The 25,969-nt window shown below is 39.7% G+C and overlaps 1 protein-coding gene across 2 annotated transcripts in view; it reads left to right on the top strand.

Moving 5' to 3' along the window:
• Nucleotides 1-25,969, top strand: part of PID1 (phosphotyrosine interaction domain containing 1) — a 215,483-nt gene that overhangs the window by 97,809 nt on the left and 91,705 nt on the right. For both annotated transcript variants that reach the window (XM_019737408.2, XM_019737407.2), the window contains one exon: nt 5,347-5,493. In XM_019737408.2, coding sequence (XP_019592967.2) covers nt 5,359-5,493 — 135 coding nt within the window. In that variant the 5' untranslated portion in view covers nt 5,347-5,358. The remainder of the gene's footprint in view (nt 1-5,346; nt 5,494-25,969) is intronic.

Genomic DNA, 25,969 nt, shown 5'->3' with positions numbered 1-25,969 from the left:
CAATTTTGAGTTTCCTCTGAACCAATACCTTTGACTGGGGACAAGTGGTACTCAGATGGTCAGCCTGTGTCACATATTCTTTCCCAATGTCAGAGGATGGGGGATTGTGACCCATAACCCTATTCCACAAAGTAGTGTAGAATAGAGGAGAAGGTTCCCCAAGAAAGGGGACAGAAGAGCGTTCTGTCGATGTAAGAAATGCCCAAACTTGTGAAGAATTTTTGAGTTTATTTAAGCCAAACTGATGACAATTTCTGGGAAGCAAAATTTCAACGATTGAGAAAATGCCCCAGAGAATACAGTTTTGCAGCTTATTTGATACATTACAGTCAAAGGAGGAGACATAATGAGGGTTACATGAAATCCATTGGTGGTAGATTAAGGGGGTGGGAGAAAGCAAAGCGGGGCCATCTCTGGGATTGGATAAAAAGTAAAATGAAGAGACACATACTTCTTTTCCATTGGTGGGTACAGGATAGTTAATAATTAACATGTGCAGCACACAGAGATGGTAATCGGGGAACAAGACACCAGTGAGGGGTTCTGTGGTCTGCTCTGGTGTGTGTGTGGGGTGTCCTGAGGGGTCTGGAAAAGGAGAGCACTGACATTTCAAGGTATGTTACCTTAGATACAAAAAGACCACAGACAGGCTCTCTTACGGTAATGAGTGACCTTTGTCAAGGAAGCCACGGACCTAGGATGTGACTACCCACCATGACCTGCATTTGGTTAGGAATTTTTATGTTCAGACCATCCTATGTGATTACTTCGGGTCTCTGAGTTTGTGGGGCCCGCCATGCTAGCCTCCTGTCAGGCTTAGTATGTGGCCCAGTTTTTGTCGACGGTTCTTATGATAAACAGCTACAGCTATCACACTTCTACCACCTGAAGATTTATACGACCAACTCAGAGTTACATAAAAATGTTAATTTTCTCTAAAAAGATGCATTATTGTAGAATCAATGATTCATCAAATAATTCACATTTTATTTCTCTCTTTACCTTTATCCTTTCACAGTGGGCATAAAGGACAAAAACCATTAAAGAAAAAAAAAAACACTTTTTTGAAAAAGGAATCATTTTCTCTATTTTACTTTCAAACATTGTCTTACCCTCTCTCCTTAGCTCTTCTCACCAACTTGTCACATAGATACGCAGTTGTCATTTGATTTAACAGTCTCTACCTACTGTGAGAAACCCTTTCAAGCAGAGACTAACATTTTACTTCTGTTCCAGCTGTGCCTACACACTGTCTGCCTGAATGTAGGTGTTCAGTAAAGGCATGTGGAATGAATTGGTGAGTGAATGCATGACACACACCTGCCTGGCTGGAGGTGCCAAGGCTTTGAATAGTTATGTAACTGAGGTTGCACAACTCATTGTATTGAAGTTGGAATTTGAACTCTGTTATCTTCCTATCACCAATTTAGGTTTTTAAAATGTTTATTTTCTTTACTTGGCTCCTTAGCCATATAATCAAGGGTGTGTGTGGCGGGTGTGTATGTGTGCCAGTCTGCAACTTTCAGTCTCTCTGTGTGCTTAGCGACTGAACCAATAGTTAGGACATTGGTTCCCACAACAGGGACAGGAAGACACTCTCAGAACTTCTGGGCAGTGTGGTTGTCTAGCCCTCATGAGAATAAAATCACTTCTAGTGCCATCTTCAGGAACTTCCTGTATAGCAGAAGTCAGGCTGAGTTGTGCTGTGGTTTCATGTACCTCTTGTGGAGCCCCAGCAAAATGGCAGACAGGGGAGAATGTCCCTACTTGCTCATTATGTCATCTTCTGGGTCGCTGTTCCCTTATTCTCTTCATCTTGGGGCCTCAGCACTTTCCCACTGAGACAAACAATCTTCAGCCATCTCTCTTAGTGATCCATGTTTCTCCTCTCAGACCACCTTGCAACCCCAAACCCCACACCCTCTGTTGGAATTGATTAAGAACACAGACAGAATCTTCCAGAATAATATGAAGACTTGCCCTACATTTAAAAAAATACAAATCAGGGGGCTGGCCCCGTGGCTCAAGCAGTTAGAGCTCCATGCTCCTAACTCCGAAGGCTGCCGGTTCGATTCCCACATGGGCCAGTGGGCTCTCAACTACAAGGTTGCCAGTCGATTCCTCAACTCCCACAAGGGATGGTGGGCAGCGCCCCCTGCAACTAAGATTGAACACAGCACCTTGAGCTGAGCTGCCACTGAGCTCCCGGATGGCTCAGTTGGTTGGAGCGCGTCCTCTCAACCACAAGGTTGCTGGTTCGACTCCCACAAGGAGAGTTGAACCAGTGCCCCCTGCAACTAGCAACGGCAACTGGACCTGGAGCTGAGCTGCGCCCTCCACAACTAAGACTGAAAGGACAACAACTTGAAGCTGAACGGCACCCTCCACAACTAAGATCGAAAGGACAACAACTTGACTTGGAAAAAAAGGCCTGGAAATACACACTGTTCCCCAATGAAGTCCTGTTCCCCTTCCCCAATAAAATCTTTAAAAAATGCATACAAATCAATACTCACTGGGAAAATAAGGGCAAGTCTCTCTCCCATTTAAAAAAGTATTAGGGCTAGCAGCTTTGTATCCTAAAGGGTGGCTGTATCAGTCAGGGTGAAATCAGAGAAACAGAACTAGCAGGAGATAGATAGATGGATGGATGGATGGATGGATGGATGGATGGATGGATGGATGGATAGATAGATAGATAGATAGATAGATTTATTCAAGGAATTGGCTTATGCAATTATGGGGGCTGGCCAGGCAAGTCTGCAATCCTTGGGGTAGGCTGTCAGGAAGGGTGGATGAACTCTTGGGCATGGACTGATGCTGCTGTCCGAAGGTAGAATTTATTTTTTTGGGAAGCCTCAGCTCACCTGTTCAGGTGGTTCAATTGACTGAGTCAAGCCCACCCAGATTATCTACATAGGATAACCTCCCTTACTTCAGTTCAAATGGTTATGGACTATAGTCATTCTGCAAAATACCTTCACAGCAACACCATGATTACTGTTTGGTTGAATAACCTCGCCAAGTTGACACATTAAACTGACCATCCAAGTGACCAGTTGGAGTTCTAGTAGATTCCATGTGGACTGGTAAACTGTTGTAAGCCCTTGGGATACTTCATGGAGTAAAGCAGTTTCTGCTCCTATGGCATTCATATTTTAGTGGAAGATGACAGAAAATGAAATAAACTACATAAACTTATAGTGGTGATGCATAGTGGTAAGAATAATAAATCAGGGGAAGGTACTAGACAGTGATGAGTAGATATGTGTGAAGAGCTGGCTACATAATTTGTGGGGCCCAGTGCAAAATGAAAATTCAGTGTACTCTATTGAAAAAGTAGAAAAAAGTGTCATTCAAGGTATTAAACCCCCAAACTTGTTCTTTCTTCCATGAATCTCTCTCTGAAATAGTCAGGGTGGTTTTTTGTTTGTTTGTGTTTTTTCCCCCCTATTTAATGTTCTTCTAAGTAAAAAAAAAAAAAAGAAAAAATTAAAATTTAGATTATTAACATGATTTTACCCTTCATCATTATATTGTGAAATGCCCACTGTCCATACAAATATCAGAGCTAAATTACTGAAATTACACAATTTTCAATTCCTGCATTTTGTTCTTCCCAGAATAGTGGAAACACTCCACAAAAAAACTCACCTGTTGTTGTTTCAGTTCTAATAGGTGCACATTCCCCTGACCCTTTACCTTTGGTTTACTGACCATCCGGGTGGCCAGTGAGAGTTCTGGTAGATTCCATGTGGTTAGTGTAGAGGGATGGAAGGAGGGGACCTGTTCATTTTCAATATAAGTGGTTGCCTAATACAGGAAAGTCATACAAATGGAAAGGATATGATAGCGTTCCCTGATCATCCGTGTTTCTTAGAACACAACTGACTTCTTTCTGCATTTGAAGCAAGTTTTAGTTCTAAAGTGTGGCCTCCTAAGGCTGTCAGTGCGCCTGTGTACTGAGTCAGAGACTGGACATGCTTACCTTGCACTCGGTTTGTGTCTTACTGAATTCTATATAGTGGAGGATGCACATATTGTGAGTACCTCCTCTGCTCACGAGGTACTCCACTGTTCCATCAGACTTAGCTTTCAAAACAGAAGTTTAAAGGTAAAGTTACTAAAGCTGTCGAGATGGTGACATGAAACCAAAGGCGTAGACTGCGCACAGAGCCCTCCAAAGCACAGGACCCTGTGAGACTACATAGGTTGCATGCCCATGAAATCAGCTATGTGTATATATGTTCATGTGTGTATGGATGTGTGTGCTATTTTAGATAAAGCTGATAAGGAAGGACTATCTCATAAAGTGACATTTGATCAGGGTCCCCAAGGAGGTAAAGAAGCAAGATTTGCAGATACCTAGGGCAAGAGCAGCATGTTCAGAGGTTTCAAGGCACATGTGGCTTTTGTTTATTTTCAGAAAGTAAGGAGGCCATTGTGGCAGGATCCACGTAGGTGAGAGAGTGAGGAGTAGGAGATGAGATCAGAGAGGCAATGGATCCCTGAATCGTGCGTGGGCTTGGAGGCCAAGGTAAGGACTTAGGATTTTTCTGTGAGAAGAGGGAAGGCTTGAGAGAGATGTGCAGAGGGATGACACTCCATGATTAGAAGTTAGAAGGATCGCTCTGGCTGCTGTGTGGCAGCACTCTGTACAGGCCAAGTTTGGAAGTGGTGGGACTGGTTTGAAAGCCGCTAGACCAAGCAAAGATAGGACCTGGGCTGTGTGATAGATAGTGGTAATTAATATGCTTGGATTCTGTTCACATTTCAGAACTAGTGCCAACAAGCGTTGCCTGTAGGATGGATATTTACTTAGAGTTCTGAGATAACAAATAAAATAGTTCATTAAGAAGTAGTGAATTTCCCAGAGTTCCACAGTCAAGGCATAGCAGAACTGGGGAGGCCGAGAACAGACGTTTCATTTTCTTGTTCATCAGTTCTCATTTTCCATTATCTCTAGACTTTCCCCCAAATTGCTGCTATAGCATCCTCTTTTGAACATCTTCATTGCTTTAGCTGAGTTCGTCATGGATTACATCTCTAGGATTTCTTCTGTATATGTCACCTTGGAAGACCTTCTCAGAACAAGATCGTGGGTGACTTCACCACTACCCCATGTTCCCATGATGTCTGCATCGGGGTTGGCTGTCTCCCATAGTTTCCCTTTAATAATGTCCTGACAGTTTCTCCCCCTCTGTTTCACCAAATATCTTTTAGCCTCCCCTATTAAGACAGAGTTAATAAAAACAAAGATTTTGCTACTGGGTTTGATGTACAATTGCACCACATATAATTTCAAGTGATTTAACTATCTTTGGCTTTTTTTTTTCTGCTTTGCAGCACTTTCAGACCATGCTGAAGTCTAAATTGAATGTCCTAACACTGAAAAAGGAACCCCTCCCAGCAGTCATCTTCCATGAGCCTGAGGCCATCGAGCTGTGCACCACCACACCCTTGATGAAAACCAGGACTCACAGTGGCTGCAAGGTATGTGGCACGTGGCCAGCAGAGGCCTCTCGGTGGGGCAGACCAAAGGACATGTAGCCCTAAGACACTTCTTTCGCAATGGTAACGTTAAAAAAAATGAAAATATAAAATGACTAACAAAATAAGCTCATTGAGTGATGGTAGTATGAATCCAGATCCCAATTTATTTTTCTTAATGATATAATTCATAATTTTGGGTTACACATTAAAGACATAAGTTTAAGGATATGTGATTAAAACAGTGTTCTTGCCATAGTTTTTACAGGCCTGTGGAACTTTGGGCTTCACAAGAAAGTTCTGTCCTTAATAGCAATTCCTCCCTTTGTATTTGCAGTCTGAATAATACATATCTTAACAAGTATAAAACAAAACAAGTTTCTCAACAGTTGTACTCTATGCGTCCTTTGGGGAGTCATTGTGCATTTTTGTTTTGCTTCAGCTCTCAAAAATTATACTAATATTCATGCTTCAGAAGCCATTAAAAACATTTTTCATTTATGTAAGCTATAATGACGACATAGAAAGAAAACTAGAAATGAAATGTATAATTTTGGTAGGCTTTTGGATTCTCACAAGATACTCCTTTTCACATGAGTTGATGAATATAGAAGTTGGTTAAAAAGTAATAAAGGAAATATTTTATGCATATTTTGTCATCAGAAATTTGTTTTGAGTAGTGAAAATAAAATGAGGGGCAGGAAAATGCATGTTTGCATGTGGATTTCTTTTATAACTTTGGAGATACACTCCTTTCCTTATTGCTTTTCAGCTTAGGGAAGCAAAGAAAGATCCATTGCTCTTTCTTGTCGGAGTGTTCTTTTTCCTCCCCAGTTCTTGCCTCGCTGTGGTGGGATTGGAGCCTACTGCAATCACACACGTCCATTCATTCCACAAATACTCATTGGGTGCTCACTGTCTGCTTGACACTGGGGCAGTGTGGGTAAGACCATTGGCATCTTTATGGGGCTTAACTGCTAGTTGGAAGAGGAGGGAGAAAATACAGGTAAACAAGCATCCACTGATGAGAAAGCCAGTCTGTGAAGAACTTGTGGAAGAATCTTTTGGGCAGAAGGAACACGGAGTGCTAATTCTCAGAGGTGGACATGGTCTTGTGTATTTTAGAATGGAAAGCAATGGGCCCATTGTAGTTGGGAAGTGGAGAATGTGGTGATGAGTGGTGGGTCCGGGCGGGGGTCTAGGTATAAAGAGCGTTATTGTCATGGCGAGGAGTTTAGACTTTGTTCTGTTCACTATGGGGAACCATCAGAGGGATTTAGGCAAGTGTGTTATGTGACTCCATTTTGAGAAAAGCGATTCTAAATGGTCCTTTTGCTTAGGTGGATGTCTAGCTTCCAAGGGCAGTTGCCAGTGGCTCGGCTTCAACTGATGAGAGTGGATCCCCACAGCTGACCTTAGATCACAGTGTATGCCATGCTTTTAGTGAATTGATGATGTGAAAGAATAATACAACTGTTCACTAAATTTAAAAGTGATATGAAATCAAATGGGTTATACTTCCTTTAGAGATTTCCTAAAGTCATTTTGAATTCTGTTCCAGTTGGGGAGAATGGTCCCTCAAAGGAAGATGAAATCTATAGGGACAAGTATGAAGAGAAGAGTTTAGTTTGATAAAATCTACTGATTATGTTTTAACAGGAGGGAAAAATGCAGTTACGGAGTAAAGGGACTTGCAATCCAATCCAGATATGAAAGAGGTGTGTGTGTGTGTATTATATAATATAATACAATATATTTTATGTGTGTATATATATATATGTGTGTATATGTATGTGTATATATATATATATACACATATATATATATGACTCCATTTTGAGACAAGCGATTCTAAATGGTCATTTTGCTAAGGTGGATGTCTAGCTTCCAAGGGCAGTTGCCAGTGGCTCGGCATATATATATATATATATATATATATATATATATATATATATATATATATAGAGAGAGAGAGAGAGAGAGAGAGAGAGAGAGAGAGAGAGAAATATTGGCTAGGAGAATAAAAGCCATCATTTTTCTGAAAAGGAGTATATGCTTCAGGATTCATGGCATAACTTTTTTTCCCTGTGTACTGCCTTAGGTCATGTTCATTTATTTCACTTCTAAAAGGATGTTGAAAAAACTAGAAGGCATTCCGAAGAGCACGGCAGGCAGAGCGAGGGTCGGCCTGGCGTCAGTCTGTGTGGCTAGCTAGAGAAGGGCACGTCAGCAAGGCCTTCGCTGGGCACATGGGAGAGCGTCTGCCTTCCAGGTGAAAAGCACATTCCACCGGGCTAGACACACTTTATGAGCTCTCCATCCCTAGAAATCTTGAAGAGGATACTGCAGGCGTAGATCATTATAATCTTGGGATTGGGGATTTGGGCCAAGACCTCTTGAAGTACTTTCAAGGTTTATAATTCTATGTGAAGGGAGAAAACCTCTAAAGCCTCATTCTTCAAATTGTATACTATAACACACTTGACACATTTGAATTTTTGTTTATATTTATTGGGGTGACAGTGGTTAGTAAAGTTACATAGATTTCAGGTGTACAATTCTGTAGTACATCAGCAATATCTCACATTGTGTATTCACCACCCAGAGTCAGTTCTCTTTCCATCACCATATATTGGATCCCCTCTACCCTCATCTATGAAATAAGTCAGACAGAAAAAGTAGAGAACCATATGATTTCACTGATATGTAGGATATAAAACTGAAAACAACAAAAGAACAAGACAAACAAATAAAGATCAAAACTCCTAGATACATTTAAATTTGAACTAAACATACTGGAGTTATGGCCTTTAATTCTCAAGAACAATATTGCATTTGTATTCAGAGTCATATTCTTTCATTGAAAAACAAAAGAAAGTTCAATTTTTGTTGCTTGATATTTTTGTTTAAAATCTTTATCCCCCCTCCCCCCATCATCCTCTGGAACAAAGTGCAGTGTTTCCTCTTTGATTCTTGCGAGTAACTGGGCTCACAAAGTACCAGCTGCAGAAGGAGCTGTCCGGGGCTCACGCCTGCCAGGAATAATGAGCACGGTGGAGCCCGCCCAGCTGCAGGGCCGGCCTACGAGCCCTCCCTCTTCACACAGTCCTCGTTTTTTTGGTTTTGTTTTGTTTTTTGTTTTTTGCCTAACAGCTCTCAAGTTGTATTTGTGTAACTTTAGGTTTGGGGAAGGAACAGAGGCAGGAGGAAGCCGAGGAAAGGGGAGTTGAAAATGGGTTATGGTTAGCACCGTCGAGGTCCTGGCTGTCTCAGATTCCCCATTTTCCTCTGATCTGTATTCTCTGTGGGTCCTGGTGGACTGCCCTGCCAGGCTATTCATGTTGCGGGCAGCTGGGTTTTTGTGTGTTCTCCTCTATTGCTGCCACTTTTTTTTTCTGGAGTGGAGTCCTTTAACTGTACCACCCACTGCATAACATTAGGCCGTTCCCACCAGTCCCCTGGCTGGAGCTGCCGGCAGCATCAGAGATGCTGTGTCTGATTTTGCGTGGCAGCAATGGCTTGTCATTCATGTTTTCTCCTGCCTGGCACAATGGAATCCTAGGTGGCTTCAGCTTGTTAGCAAACATTGGTTTCATTAATAGTCATTGAAAACCTACTGTGTACACGGAATTGTGGGGAAAGGAATCAAAGTAGGTGTTGTGGGTAATACAACTTACAGCCAAGTAGAAGCAATAAGTTGAGAGTACTAAAAAAATTGCAAGGGCTTCTGATATTCGTGTGTGTGTGTGTGTGTGTGTGTGTGTGTGTGTGTGTGAAACCCTTAGAGGGCAGATTTCTGGACCTTCTTTCCAGAGATTTTGATTCAGGCACTCAGCTTAGTGGTGGGGAGCAAGAGCCTCTACTTAGTAGGTTGGTGCAAAAGTAATTGCGGTTTTTATAATGATTTTTACCTTTTTAAACTGCAATTACTTTTGCACCAACCTAATAAAAACAGACCATGTAATTTACATGGTGCCTGGACCATGCTTTGCGTCTGAGGACTTGAACCACAGAGCCATGTAAGTGACATAAGTGAGCACACACCCTGTTAGGTGGGAGATGGAGTGAGAAGTAGGTATGTGTGAGCAGGTGGCCTTTGTAGGGTTAGAACGGGTTTGCCACATAGCTGACCAGGAGGCTGACGTCTAAGCAAGGCCCTTAGGGCCTGCTCTCACCTAGGATGCTATAGTTTCCAAGTGTGGCCTCCTGCTGAGTGAGGCACTTGGCCTGGCCTCCTGAGAAAACTTGTTTATGGCCCTTGCTGTCTTCTTCCCATTGGTGAGGGCAGAAACCATCAAACAACCTAGTTTCCAAGAAAAAATTCATGATTCTTAAACCATAACAATTTTTGAATGACTCTTTTTGAGAGTCTTTGCACTCAGGAGTGGCAGTAGTAGTCCCTTAGTTCTCAGAAGGGATGTGATAGGTTTACAGTTTCATGGAACGGAGAAGAGAAGTTTCTGAGCAGAAGGCTTGGCAGGCAATCCTTAAACCCTACCATTTTGTGCATGTGTCACATGGCCAGTTTACAAGTGAATTCCACAGATCCCACTTATAAGAACAGCGCCTGATTTGAATTTAAATCTGTTGAGAATTAGAATCACTTGTATCTATTTTCTACACTTATATCTTTGTGTTTATTTAATCAGTTACGTATTTAATTGATGAGAATTTTTAGTTATGTTTTCTCTTTTTTTTCTCTCATTTTAGCCAAAGTACCATTTTTTTTTTTTTTTTTTTACCCTTTAACAGAAGGGAGAAACATTAATTATATCATGTTGTCATCCTTATCAAACACATCTTTGCAGCCCTTTGTTGGGATAGGTCATTTCGGGCATTGCCTGGATCCAATTAAGCCAATTAGGCATACTTTCTCCCTGCAGAATAAGTTTCTGATTTTGATATCAAAACAGAATACCAATAAACTAATAAGATATAAAGTAAGATGCAGGCCCATGATCTTTATTGGTTATTTTCCTCTGAATTCAGAGTGGATGATATTTAATTCTCATTTATTTTTCTCTCCATTCTTTCTCAGACTTCCTTGTAAACACCAAAGCACATAATTTCTGCTTGTCTACAAAATATAGGAAGGTAAAAGTTGATACAAGCTGACATCTGTTGTTTAAGAGACAAGCTTTTCTTTGCCTGCAATTTTTACTCTGTCGACTTATAAATTTTCTGACTTTCTCGCTCCCTCCCTTCTTTACTTTTTTACTCCTAATTTTCTTCTTTCATTTCTTTCTTCATCCACCAGAACATACCATACATCCTTAGGATGTTCCAGGTATTGCTAGGAACACAAAGACAAGCAGTAGTTTTGGATGCTTTGGGTTGAAATAACAGAAAACCTAACTTGAATTGACTTAAATTATTGAAATGGATTTGTTTGCAAATATGCAAATCCACCAGGAGGGACTAGAGAAAGAAATGTTAGAGAGGCAACAAGAGTGTTGACTGCAGAAAAGCTAGGCTTAATGACTGGTGGGAGGTAAGTCCACCGTGTGGGTAGGGCCCCGGCAGTGAAGGGAAAGGCAGTGTTTTCAGGTTGTCAAGGCAAGGGTGCCCTTCCCTTCAGTGCTGTAGCCCCACCCCTTCCCCTGAATACTTATGGAGGATGTTATTGCGTAGATGAAATGAGCCTCAGTTTGAGGACAGGCTACTCTCTCTAGGGCCTCTGCACAGGTAGTCATGGATGACCATCAGGTATCATGTGGTTTGACCTTCTGCATTTGCGGGCTTTTGTCTTACTGGTGTGGAGGGTGCTCTCATTCACTGGAGAAATCCCGAGTTCCCCCTTTTCAGGCTTTCCACTCCATGTTTCTAATTTGGCAATCCATTATTCAAGGTAAGGGTAGAGAAAGAGAAGCATGATGTCAGAAGAGATAATGGATTCAGTCTTGCAAAATTTGAGATCATTAGCGGGACCACCAAGGGGCGGCACCCAAAGGGCACCTTGCTACATGAATTTGGAGTTTCATAGATGTCTGTTTCCTCAAGGAGAATGGGCCAGGAGAAGACTGAAGTGTGAGGCAGGCGTGCACACACACAAACTTACACATATAAACATGCACCCACCTCTAATATTTAATGACCAGAATGAGAAAGAAGAATCACTGGAAAAGGAACGTGATGAAAACCAGAACAAGTTCCTCCTCTCCCACAGGCACTGCAGCTGTTCTCAGCTTTATTCCTCCTTTTCCATCCTCCTCACTGCACCCACTCTCCTGACCACCTGCTCTTGTCTCAGAAGCTAGTCAAGCAGAGAAAACGGCTGTAACTACAGGGACAACTGAGGCCCCACTATTATTGTTTTAGGATTGGTCTTTGTGTATATGTTTGAGATACAGACAACAGGCTGCTGCTCTGGTACCTAGCATGGAAGGAGATTTTGTCTTATGGTTTTCATGTGACCTCCTTAGCTCTGAGTCCCAACTGATGACTTTCAATTCTGTACTGTGTTCTTCCCACTGATAGCGTGGTGGCTTCTGCACAATTTTTTTATCTTTCGTGAGCTCACTTTTAATTTGATGACTGAAAATCTTTTCATACTGGAAGTGTCTTTATGTCAGCTGACAAAAGTGTTCAGAATGTACGTTGTTACTCTACCTGAATGCTTATGGAGTGGGAGTGCCAACTTCTTTATAGGGTCACTTTTCCCCATCATTGATGGGCGCAGTAGAGTTATTTCCCCCACTGAGGAATTACTTAGGGATTTCTGACACCTTCAAACTACTTATCTTCTGGTGCCCCCCATACTGAAGCCTGGGGCTGAAAATAGCCATTTTACTCTAGGGAACCAGATTTGGCACTGAAGCTTAAGCTTTGGATTCATGTCAAAGACAGTATCTTTCTGAATCTCCAAATTTGTGATGTCACTGCCTACTTTTGTCTGCTTTAAAAACTCTTGAGAGATTGGCAAAATTTATTAGTGAAAACATGGGAAAACAATCTAAACGTCTAGAAGTGATCTAATAGTTTCTCTCCACAATACTATGGAAAACATGCAGTCATTAAAAATATTGTTGTAGAAGTTATACAGACATGGACATTGTTCATAATGTATTAAGTGAAAAAAAGAAAGGTAGTTGCAAAATGTTATTAGGATCCTATTTTTGTAAAATAAAACCAAAATAATTATATGCAAAGTTCGAAAGAGAAGGCTCACACTAAAATATGAACAAAAGTGATCTCTGGATAGTTAGCTTATGGGTAAAACTTTTGATTTTCTTGCTTTTTGCATTCCTTAAATTTTCATCAATGAGCAAACACTGCTTCTGTAATAAGTTTGTAAAAGTAATTATTAAAGAAAAATATTTTCTTTGGGTAAGAAGTTTGCCAGGAAAGATATCTGTAAGAAACTCCATTCTAAATGAAGCATTTTAGAAAATATTTTGTTTGGCTGGAGTAGATATTCAAGAAGTAAAAAAATTGTGTTCCTTGTATGTCTGAACACTTCATTATTCTACCCTCCTTTTTTGGAATGATTGGCCAAGTATAGAAATATAGATTGAAGTAATTTCTACTTAAAATTGTGAAAGCATTCTCCATTGACTTTTTTTTGGTTTTAGGTGTACAAAACAGTGTAATATAGTTAAACACACCCCTCACAAAGTGATAACCCCTTTTCCCAATGTACTATCCCTCTGACATCATATATAGGTGTTACAATTCCATTGACTCTATTCCCTATGCTGTACTCCACATCCTGTGACTATATATATATATAATTATAGTTGATGTCCAACATTATTCAGCTTCAGCTTCACGTGTACAGCACAGTGGTCAGGCATCTACACCGTCCATGAAGTGGTCTCCCTAAAAAGACAGGTGCCCATCTGACACCCTACAAAATCTTTACAACATTATTGATTATATTCCCCAAACTGTCTTTCATATCTATGTGGCAATATTGTGAACACCAATTTGTGCTTTCTAATCCTCTCACCTTCTCCCTCATCCCCACCCCCCTCCCATCTAGCAGCCATCAATTTTTTCTCTATATCTCTGAGACTATTTCTGTTTAGTTTGCTCATTTATTCTGTTCTTTAGATTCCACATATAAGTGAGATCATATGGTATTTGTCTTTCTCCTATGTCTTCTGTGTCTTGGTGTGAATTTTCCCCTGAATTCATCCATTTGGAAGGTAGTGGGTTTTTTCAATTTGGAAACTCTTATTTCTTGGTATTTTAGGAAACCTTAAGTAAAATTCCTACGTTCCCTCCTAATTTTGGAACCATGTGAGAAATAAGAAACATGGTATAGATAGATTAGATAAAAATATCAGTTTTATAAAACTTGCTTTGGAGCATGTGGCTTAGATGTGTAGACTCATTGAGTTTTCTAAAGCTTCCAAATCTTTGTTGAAACCTCTAGCATGTTACTGTTTCCTCTCCCATTCATTTTGTCCTTTTGTGCTTATGACTTAAAAAATATCCATTGTGGTTAGTTTAGTGAGGTTTGGAGAAGAGATAAATACTGAAGGTTAATTTGCCATCTTTATCCAGAAATCCTCTCTGAATTGTTAAACCTTCTCTAAATGGCTAATTTTAGCTGTTTGAACTTTCCTTGTTTTATATCTTTATCTGAGATGGAAACAGTGATCCTTAATTTACCTTTAAGTTTAAAGAGCTATTTATAAAATACTTTGAACTTTTTGCAAGAGCATAGCTGTATAAATAAAATACTGTTGTTGCTCACATATAGCTCCCCTTGGTTTGTATGGAAAGGTCAATGAACTGGAGACAAAATGGTAGCAGATGAGGTATAGCTATTGAAGTGGCAATAAATAACCCATATCGTAAAAAAGGTCATAAACTTTTCTCTTAAATTTGAACAACTATTCTTATTACATCTCTGAGTATTTCAGCTCCTGACTACTCAGCAAGTAAATTATAAAAAACACTGTAACAACAGGTGCAGATGTGTTCCTTGGTGTGCTGGCTGTTCATTTCTTTGTTTTTACTGAAAATATTATACATTCATTTCTTGGCATGAGAAATGATGTCTGGGCTTCTGTGCATATGAGTTCTCTAAATGAGACATTAGTCAGATTGGCGTTTATGAGTCACCAGCCATCTTCATAAGCCAAATCCAGGAGTTATAAAATAATTTACTCTGGAGGTAATGGGGATAAATTAAGTTTATCATCCAAGGAAATAGGAAAGCTACCTCATGAGCTAAAGATCCTACTGAAATTATTCTTTCCCTCCACATTGATGAATTATGCTTTCTCTTTAAAACTTGTTTTTGTGATGCTTCTGAAGAGTGCTAGAATTCTCATATGTTACTATTTCGCTATGCCTGCAACATTTGTTTGGGCAGGAACCGTGCTGTCCATTATTGTAAAGACATTTTACTATTTGTCTGCTCATAGGATGGTACAAAACAGTTAACTTTTCTTCTTAGAGAGCTCATCAGTTCGTTCTTGTGTATAAACGTCCCTTCTCCTCTCATTCCAAAGGTTTCTTGAAGTCCTTTGATTCCCTTGCTCTTCCTTGCAGCCCCATCCCACAGAGGTCCCTGCCTCGGGGGTAGGGGAAGCCACAGGGGGCTTCAGGGCCCTCCATATAAATCTACAAGATAAACACATCCTTATCTTGATAATAAAATGGAGTCCTTTCTATAGCAGAAACCTGGTTTATTCAACAGAATCTTGATTTTGTTTTTCCTTAGCAAAGGTCAGCTCTCAGAAAAGAAGAAAGAGCTTAGGGAGGGAGATAACTCATCCTGCCATATGTATACTAGAGCCTTGCAGAGAAAAAGAGTCAAAGGAAGGGAATTTAGTGACCCACTGGGACAAAGAAAAAATTAGTTTATTTGTTTAGAGTTATCAAAATCGCCTACTATGGACTTTATGCATTTTTTTCTTTTTTAATTACACATTCTTTTAAACAAAATGAATGCTCACTACTGATAATTGTAAATTTATTAAAATATAGGTTTTATGTACTGGATACTAACACATTTAGATTTTTTAAATATACATAAAATGGAAATTTTAGAATGATCTGAAATAAATGATCGTGTATGTATATATTGTTAATTGTGATGGCCTCATATCATTATTAGTTTAGACAAGGCTCTTCTTTAATAATAGTGGATGTAAAACCAAATTTTAAGTGGCTTTCATAATTTCAGTATTTTTTAGCTCATCCAGTGGATCATCAGTTTTCTCCCCAGAATGAGGTAGAAAAGGTCACATGCCCGGAGAAGGACGTGGCATCAGCTCCACCCTTTTCTTGTTATCTACTGTGTGAGCATTCTTTATAGTATCTGCAACCTGTCATTTATAGGCAAGAATCTCAGCTGGGTTTTGTTCAAAACAGACTATATATGACCCATCAGTCCACTGAGATGGGCACACATGGACTGTAATGTTCTGAGAAATCATGCAGTGAGGTGCCCCTGCCAAATCCTTTCCCACCCTAGAACTCCCACCCTTACGAGACTTCCAGTCCTGTGTGTAACGCTGGGTACCTGACATGTGGCCTGGCTGAGGTGCCGGTGTGAGTCTGTAATAAGTAATGCTGAACTTACGTCTTATTTGAAGATCAGAACAACTGAAAATAGAAATTCGAATGCATTCTATCCCTAACCTGGGGGTTTAGCTTGTGACCCCCTGGGAGTACGTAGTATACTTTGGAGTTGAAGGATTTAGGGAATTGTGCTAAAGACATCGAGGCTGCTTCTTGGCCTGGGTAAGAGGGTGCCAAGATCATTCACTGATGCGTGATTAGTGTTTCGTGAGGAGAAAGTGATGGGCTGGTGTCAGGTGTTTAGATCCAGTCCAAATTCCTCTCTTATACCCCAGGAGAAAACCTAGACCTGTGAGGCTGAGTGATGTTCTTAACAAATGGATGGCAAATTCAGAATTACCGTTTAGCTTTCTTCATTTCTGGACTAATCCTCCAGTGACACTGCTCTTTCTTATTATATCATGGGAGAGATAAGGAAGGAAATCATAATCGCTTGCCTGGATGTTAAAGACATCACAATGAAGTACAGCTCCTCTAGCTTTGGCCGAGTGCTGAGATTCATTGACAACTAGCAGCCAGTTATTATAGCCAAGGGGGCTCAGTAGCTAGGGCAAACTCCACATTTGTAGATCAAGTTTTCTTTTCGGGAAGTAGAAAGAGACTTTCTCAATGCTGGGATATTTAGACTTCGGTGTTTTGTGTGTTGTTTTTTTTTATTCTTATTTTTATTCTTGTTCGCTAGGTCACAGCATATATTCCTGGATGAGAAAGATGCTAAGATCAGCACTATGTGAAATATGGAAAAGTCCAGAGTCTATGAAAGGGGCAGGATGTTATTTTCATTGCATTTTCAGGATAAATAGATTCTTCACCTGCCTCATTAATGCTTCGTGGTTTGTCTTTCGGCTTCAGCTTTGACTCATTAAGTAATGATTATGCCGTCTCTGTGAAGGAGGAGGTGGCATTTGAGACATTGTCTCCTCTTTTTTTTTTTTTTTTTCTGTTAAGTGTAGCTAACGGTTGGCCAAGGGCCTTGACAATGGTGTTGAAGCAAGATTAAGAATAGAAGCATTCCAGGGGAGTGTTGGTGTAGGGGAGCTGTATTTTCTCCTCCTCCACTCCTTTTTCTTGTCCACTCCACGTTTTTCTTTATTTCACCATTTCCTTCAGTCTCTTTTCTCTCCTACCCCTTTCTTCCCTCTTCCCATTATTCTCCTCTACCCCTCTCCTCCCCACTTCCTGCTTCATTCCCTACTCCTACAGCCTGGATCTCATCTGTCCAGCAAAAGCATGGAGGTCCTCTGATTTAGGTAGGTTTAGATCACCTGCCCAGCCTAAAGAAATCATTTGGGCCCAAACGTGGACTATGCCAGCCTGGAAAGTTCTGCTGTGGTGGAGCTGGGCTTGGGCAGCTTGCTCAGAACTAATTACCTGGACACTCAAAGGGAAGTCAGATGTGTTGGGATGGTGGAAAAGGAAAATGGACACTGCAGAACAACAAAAAAGTGTCCACAGCCAGCAGTACCTTTGTTTTGCTGAGGAGGAAATCCTTTACACAATTATATACTGTGAGATGACAATGCAGAGCGTTAGACCTTAGGCCACAAGGTGTCTTGTTTCCTCTCCAGTTTTGGTTCAATGATCACCCAACAGCCAAGTGGGTATTTCAGTGAATGTGGAGATGATATGTAAGGAACTTCACAAGAGGCTCTTGGAACCCATTTTCAAGAGAAAGGATTTCAGTTGGGCTTTGGTGATGGATAGGTAGAGGAGAAAAACTTCATGAGACATCCTGAGACATTTGTGACAGCATGGGTGAAACGGGGTGATATGATGCTAAGTGAAATCAATGAGACACAAACAGACAAATATTGCATGATCTCACTTGTAAGTGGAATCTAAAATAGTCAATTTCATTGAAGCAAAGAGTAGAATAGTGGTTGCCAGGGGCTAGGGGGTGGGAGAAATGAGGAGATGTTGCTCACAGGGTCCAAAGTTTCACTTATGCAAGACAAGTAGGTTCTGGGGATCTAATGCCCAGCACGGTGACTATAGATAACAGTATTGCAGTGATACTTCAAATTTGCTAGGGAAGTAGAGCTTAAGTATTCTTACCACACACACAAAAAGAGAAGCTCTATGAGGTGACGAATATGTTAATTACCATCAGTGTGATGATCATTTCACATCGTGTACATACAGAGGGTGCCAAAAAATGTGTTCACATTATAAGAAAGGGAAACTGTATTAAAATTGTAATACTCAATACATACCGATAACAAAAGATGACTACAAGTCACGTTTTGACTTCTGCAATGACAAGAGGTGCTCAAAGTGGTTCCCATCAGTGTCCAGACACTCCTGATTACAGCAAACTACTGCTTGAGCAGCGTTGATCGAAGTGTCCACTTGTGTACATTTTTTTGGCATCCTCGTATATCAAAACATCAAGTTGTGTACCTTAAATATGCAGTTTTTATTTGTCAATTGTACCCCAGTAAAGCTCAAACACAGTTTAGTAACATTTTGACAAGCACTGAAGTTGTTGAGAAGACAGCTTGCACACCAGGTCCTCTAGCCTTGGCACTTGCTGATGTGGAGGTCACCACAGTCTCCTCCCTCCTGCAGAGAGTCCATGAGAAGGGGCCGGGGCTGCTTTCTGGGTTGATTTGACAATGGAGGCAACAGGCCATTTGCTGTCACTTATCCTGTAGGGTTTTGAGAACTTGTTTGCCTTCCTCCAGGCACGAGGTTTCTCACTACTACTGGCAGAAGGTCCCGTGATTTCTGCTAAATGTAGTGAGGGAGACCCGTGCCCCTTTGTTTGCATCAAGTTCTCTTTTAGGCATCTGCACAAAGGAAAAGCTTTGTCTGCTTTGCGTAGCCAACAGCTGGTGCGTTTCCTTGTGCTCCAGCAATGTGTCTGCCTCGCTTTATTCCAGTTTCTCAAACAGAACAATGGGGAGCCCGTGCAGTGCAGCTTTCAGCGGTCTTGATGTACATATATTTATGCATTAGCCAAGCAAAGTGATTCATTTAAAGAAAGCATAACTCTTCGTGCTGGTTTATGGAGGTTCAATTTCCTGCATAATTAAAGCAGATGCATTGGACATAAACCCACGTATTCCACCCATTCCTCCATGGAAGTGTCTGCTTGTCTTTGTTATTACTTTGCTTATTTTTGTCTGTTAGCCCTTGAAGATTGATTTACTTTACAGTGTACTTAGTTTAAGCCGTTGTTCATTTCTCTGCCTTGATCCAGGAATTATGTTGAAACCATTAGCATCCAATTAGAAACATCAGACTGAATTTAGTGTGTTGATTTGAAATTTAGTCCTCTGGTATGAGATAAATGTCATATTTTCTGTTAGAAATTAACTTAAATATGTTTTACAGTAAAGAATGATAAAATAATAAATGATGATAATTTCTTTTCTACATGTTCAGGACTCCTGTTCTTTTTGTGAAAACATGTATGTCATAATTAAGCTACTTACTCATACAAATATTCATAGTGTATTTAATAGAAATCATTCTATTCTCTCTGTTCTTTTGTTCCTGGGACCTCCTCCATTGTATTAATTAGAGCAACCTTTTTTTTTTTTTAATGAAGAATCAGAAAAGGGCAGTGCCTCATGCAGTTTACTTGAAATTGATGATATATGCAAAGACTTGTGATTAAAACAAAAGAGATCATGGACTTAATTTATTAAAGCTCTTAAATGTAAAAAAAAAAAAATCCCTCATCTCCTCTTTGCACTTTTCCTTCACTGTTATGAGCAAAGCTTAGTGGTAGGAAATACTCATTTGCCTTAAGGGAGTTGAATTTTTCTGCTGCATAGACTTTAGTTTATGGCTCATTTCTCCAAGAGAAACATGTTTACCATAAAGATTTGTGATGAGTTCTGGAATAGGATGTATGAACCTGCTTTTTAATGTTTTCCATCACTGCAGCGTTCTCCATTACTGCAGTATATAGTTTTAGATTGAGAATTTTGAGGGGATGTCTGTCTGAATTTTCTCAGGGTGTCAAATAGTATCAGTAATATCCTTAGGTTCTGTCCCTTAAGTCCAGGAAAACCAGCCAATAGATTTAAATCAAAGAGAGAAAGTGCCAATGCTTAACTGATATTTTAAATGGGGAGTAGAGAGTCCATTATCCTTAATTCATGTAAAGAGGCAGAAGAAGCTATTTTCATCTATAGGAAATTCATTTGGGGGCATTAATATATGGCTGAGTCCAAAAGGGAGGGCATTTATATGTCTGAAATGATTCTTTTCATTAACCAGTGAAATATCGGAAAACTCCATTGTACTAGTTATCTGTTACTGCATAAAAAAGTACCCTAAAGTTTTAAGCAACAGACATTTATATCACACCATCTCTGTGTTTGAGGAATCTGAGTGGGGCTTAGCTGGCTGCCTCTGCCACGGTTTCTCTCCTGTGGTTGCCTTCAAGCTGGTTTCCCCTGGAACCAGCAAGTGAGAGAGCGGGAGAGGATGAGCAAGACAGAAGACAGAGTCTTTTTGTAACTTAAACTTGGAATTGACATCTCAGAAGCCAGTCATAGCAAGGTCCAGCCTGCACTCAAAGGGAAAGGATTATACAAGAGCAGGGACGATATAGGAGGTGACGATAGTTGGGTGCCATTTTAGGAACTGCCTTCCACATTTGCTGACCACTTTTTCAGATCTCATTTCACTAATTCATCAACAAGCATAAATTGAACTTGTTGCTCACAGTCTAGTAATCTAAGTACTGTGATTAACGTGATCGCCCTTTACCCTCCTTAGACCATGTCCATCCGTAGTTTCAGGTATTCCTTGCTGCTCTGAAGTTCCTTCTTGATTCATTAAGATGCTTTCATACCCTGCACCCCTCCTCCGACCCCCACTCCAGTTCAGTGTTGTTTTGAATACCTGAACGTGCTAGACTGGCCTTTCTACAGACCTAGTTTTTGCTCTAATTATATCTTAAGCATTTGTGTAAAGTACTTTTGCATCAAATGTGCCCAAAGAGGATGTCACCCCTTCATAAGGTAGTCTGTTTGGGTATCAATTTAAAGACCACACAACTCACATTCTGAATTTATGATGTACCATTGTTTTTCTTCATGTGGAGCTCCCATTTTCCCATCAAAGTTGGAGGGAGGTGTTAGTGTAATTTATGATTGACTGAACCCAACAGGAACCACGTGGGAGAGCCCTGTCCAAATCATCAGAAGTAGATATTGGTGTCGTTTAACTAGCGAGTCAATGCCGGAGGCATTGGCTAGATTATTTTTCTTGTGTAGTAGAGAAAGAAATAGGCAATTGACTAAGTTGTTGCTCCATTGTGAGCTAATGAAACATTCTTGAAATGTTAATGAAAGTTCTGTGTGAGGTATGTTGGTTTATCAGCCATTCCTGTCTGTTTGCCATTTGGCTATGACATCATGAAAAAATATTTCTTCTTTATCATGAAGAAATATCTGCACTCCCATGTTCATTGCAGCATTAGTCACAATAGCCAAGAAGACGTGGAAACTACCCAAGTGAGGAGATGTTCCATTGATGGACCGTGAGGGTGTTATGCTCAGTGAAATAAGTCAGACAGTAAAAGACAAATACTGTGTGATCTCACTTATATGTGGAATCTAAAAATACAAACTCATAGAAACAGAGAAGATTGTTGATTACCAGGGGCTGTGGCATGCAAGAAATGGGGAGATATTGGTCAAAGGGTGTAAACTTCCAGTTGTAAAATGAATACATTTCGGGGATCTAAGGTACTGCCTGGTGACTATAGTTAATGTACTGTATCATATACTTGGAAGTTGCTATGAGAGCAGATCTTAAATGTTCTCACCATAGCAACAATAACAAAGTGATAATTATGTGAGATGAAAGATGTGTTAATCAACCTAATGGCGCTAAACATTTTGCAATATATACGGGTATCACATCATGACACTGTACACCTTAGACTTCCACGATATTATATGTCAATTATGTATCAATAAAGCTCGGTAAACAAGAGAAACGATTTTTGAAGTCTGTTATATATGCATAAAACTTCCTGCTTTTTTTTTTCCATGATGTTTACTCCCAGCCCCAATGACCTAGCTAGTTAATTCGGATGATTATGTCTCATTTGGCAGAAGGGGGAGTTTAACACTTTACTTTGCTAATGAGATGGTTGTGGATGAAGGATTTAGAATTGTGTGTTCTGTTTTTATCTTATTTATTTATTTATTTATTTATTTATTTATTTCTGCTGAGAAATAGTGCCTCTTTTGAGATGAGAAATTTTAATCAAGCAGACAGTGTAGGGATTTTCTCTTTTCCTAAGTGACTACATGGATGACCTGTGTCTATTCCACTCACTAGGCTAACGCATGTGTGAGGCCATAGTCAAGGATTTTATCCACATAATTAACCTGGACTTGGTCCCTGGCCACAGGATTTTGGAGTCAGAAGCGATTTCTGATGCCACCTTTCAGTAGTTACCTGTCCTTCAGTCACTTAACCATCTGAGTCTCTCTTATATCATCTGTCAAATGGATTGGCGAGGTTGTTGGGAAGCCTAAGTAAGATCGTGACAGGTAGTGGGTGCCCAACAAGATAGCTACTGCTTTTCTCACTTTTATTTTTATTTTTGAAATCAATTCAATTGTTTTTTTAAAAAGCGGTTCTTTTATTAGTTGTTTCATTCACAACTTTTAAAAAACACGTATCATAAAATTGACCATTTTCACCATTTTGAAGTATATCACTGCCAGTGACATTTAGTACATTCACAATGTTGTGTAATCATCACCACTCGTTCCAGAACATTTCATCACCCCAAAAGGAAAGCTTGTACCCATTAAGCAGTCACTTTCCATTCCCTACACTCTAGCCCCTGGCAACCGCTAATCTACTGTCTGTCTCTATGAATTTGCTTTTTCTGGATACTTCATATAAAAGGAATCATACGGTATGTGACATTTTGTGTCTGGCTTCTTTCACTTATCATAATGTTTTCAAGGTTTCCCCTTTTTATTTTATGTACTGTTTCACCAATGTATGCTAGTCACAGGAAGAATTAAATGAGGGAAATAATTCCAAGTGTGTGCTCTCCAAATGGTGGGTAGTATCATCTTTGTAGGACAACAAACTCTGTGAGCCATCCAAAGACAGAAAGTCAAAGTGGGACTGATGCCAGCAAATGCATTTCTAAATCACCTTCTACTACAACAGCTTCCTTTCTTTTAAACCCCCTACCCTTTCCATCCATTGTTCTCTCTTCCCTCTCTTATACCTCCTCATTCCCCTTTCTTTCCCATCCCTTCATATTTTTCCTCTTCTCTCTCTCTCCCTTCCATCCATTCTCTACTCTCACCTGTTTATTTTTTTTCCTTTTTGTCTCTTCATTACCTCTTTTGTACTCTTTGTGTAAAGGCAAAACTACAATCAGTTACTACTTGACTTGAAGTTTCTGTTTGTGGGTATTTATCCCAAGGACATAGTAGGAATCATTTAGGTGAACGTTTGGGATCAGATAAAAAGTTCAATATAAGGAATGGGCATTAAAAATGGTGATACATCTCTTAGAAAGAATACTATATAGTCATGAAAAATCATGCTTAATTTTGTATTAAATTTTGTATTAAGTGACAGAGTATAGATTTAGAGATGAAAAGACGTTTTTACAAAATAATACTGCTACTCATACTGGTCCTCAGATTTTTAATAACTCACCTAATTATTACACGTACTCTGTGTGCATCTTTATGCAGAACAAAAAAGGTATAACATTTAAAATTATAGTAGTCTTATCACAGGGGATAGTTACTAGTGGCTTATAGTTTTCTTCTTTGTGCTTTCACTAGCTTCAGAATTTTCAACAATGCACATACATGAACTTTTAGAATCAGATAAAAGGACAGTAAGCATTGTTATTGCAAGTATGTTAGTGGATTAGCTCAATCCTTGGTTGTGAAGCCAGAGGTCAATCTTTAGCATAAAGGAAGAACACACACTGACTGAGGGCTCTCAAATGGGATGATTTTGTGCCCAGGGGACATTGACAATGTCTGGAGACATTTTTGGCTGTCACGATGAAGGAAGTGCTACTGGCGTTTAGTGAGTAGAGTCCAGGAATTCTGCTAAACATTCTAAAATGCACAGGATATTCTCTCCCCACCATCAATGAAGTATTATCTGGCCCACATGTGGGTAGTGCCAAGGATGAGAAACCTGCTTATTGGCTAGTTAAAATATTTTAAATTAGCTCATTGGATGATATCAGTGGAAGCGGTCACATCACTTGGGTTGTCTCTAATGGGTATAGAGAATTAATTTACTTTCAAGTGACACTATGCTGAGCTAATTATCTAAGGATTTGAGATAAAATCAAACTGTTTTTCTACTCATACACCTGCTATCTGACTGATGTATCTTTTTGTTTTCAATCCTGGGCTCTTTATCTTAAGAAGAAGCCAGGCAATATATTTGAGGTTAGTACGTGGATACTAATTTAGGTCACAGAATTCCATGAAAGAAATGAGTAAAGGTAATTGCCACATGGAGAATCCTTAAGTCGTGCATAATGAAGAGAGAGTTCTGACTGAGGGAATAGTGCCACCTACTGAATTGTGTTTGTGTTTTCTCCAGGTTCTAATATATGCAGGTTTATGCCTGGAAGTGCTTCTTTCAATTATTGATTTTGCACATTTTCTAAAGCAGTTACCGCCAGTACTTTAAACAATATTTAGTTATTATTGGATCAAGGTGTAATTAGAAACAGCTGTGAGTACTGTGTGCCATCCAGCTCCTGAAGTAGCAAAGTCAATTGTACTTGAAGACCTTGGATTGATTAATAGAGATTGTATCTGGCAGTTAAAACAAATCTGTTTCCGGTTTGAATGCTACCAGCCGGTCCCATTTTACCAAGATAACCAGAAACATTAAAAATACATTAAATGCAACATTTCCGAATGTCACCAAGTTTTTAAAAAAGAAATTAAAGCACATAGTGGTGGTCATAACAATATTGTCAGCATTTCATCATTTTTTCAGAATTTTAGATTTGATCTTTACTCTCTGCATATTTTTAAATGGACATTTTAAATGTTCTCATCTTTTGCCTAAGTATTTAAAAAATTTTGTGCATTACAGTGCAAACATTTTGGTATATCTGTTTAATAATGACTGCAATTTTAGATAACTTAGAAAATCATTTTGAATTACATGTTGAACTGGATGGGTCAGCTAATTTGTTACTATGGTGAATCTCTTTATTGGGAATAGTTTGTCTCATAAAATTATATGCTATGTAATATGTTAATTCTTGCTCTTAATCAAACATTTCATTACATAATGAGCTTGGATTAATTTGTATCCTGAATCTAAAAGCTCATTCATACAACATTCAAAATGGAACACACCAGCGAGGAACTAGCATTTTGTTTCAAAGTTTTCACAATATATGCCAATAGTAAACATGAGGATTTGTGACAATTTTCAAGGCCAGAAAAGCATACAGTGACAATGAGGGCAAAAGCTGGATTTCACATGTTTATTTATACTGACTTGTTGGTTGGAAAGCTAGTTTTATAACATTGACTGTTCACTTTATTGCTCTGGAATGGGGACTGCCTGTCACGTGAGTACAGAGGGGCCAGAGTGTGAAGCGGGTCCCTCTTCATAATGTCATCATACTTGGGAGTAGGGGGGCTGTGGTCCACAGAAAATGACTGGAGACTTGACTTTGAGAAGATGGGAAGTGGCCATATTCCTCTCCTGATCCTTTATTGTCTGAGTGTATCCTTCCTTTCCTGTAGCCAATTGTAAGTTTTTCTTCTCCCAGATGTCAGCAGTCTGTGCACCTATAAAAGGAGATGGTCCTACTAAGTGCCAGTAAGTAAATGAAAAACAGGGTACCCTCTGGCTTCCTGGATAACACAGAAGTTAATATTCAAGGACTGGATTCAAGAACAATGCAGATGTCCGTGTCTGAACTGTTCTGTTCAAAGAC

This window comes from Rhinolophus sinicus, linkage group LG01 (assembly GCF_036562045.2).
Source record: "Rhinolophus sinicus isolate RSC01 linkage group LG01, ASM3656204v1, whole genome shotgun sequence".
NCBI classification, from domain to species: Eukaryota; Metazoa; Chordata; class Mammalia; order Chiroptera; family Rhinolophidae; genus Rhinolophus; species Rhinolophus sinicus.
This window is presented reverse-complemented; position numbering and strand designations above follow the sequence as displayed.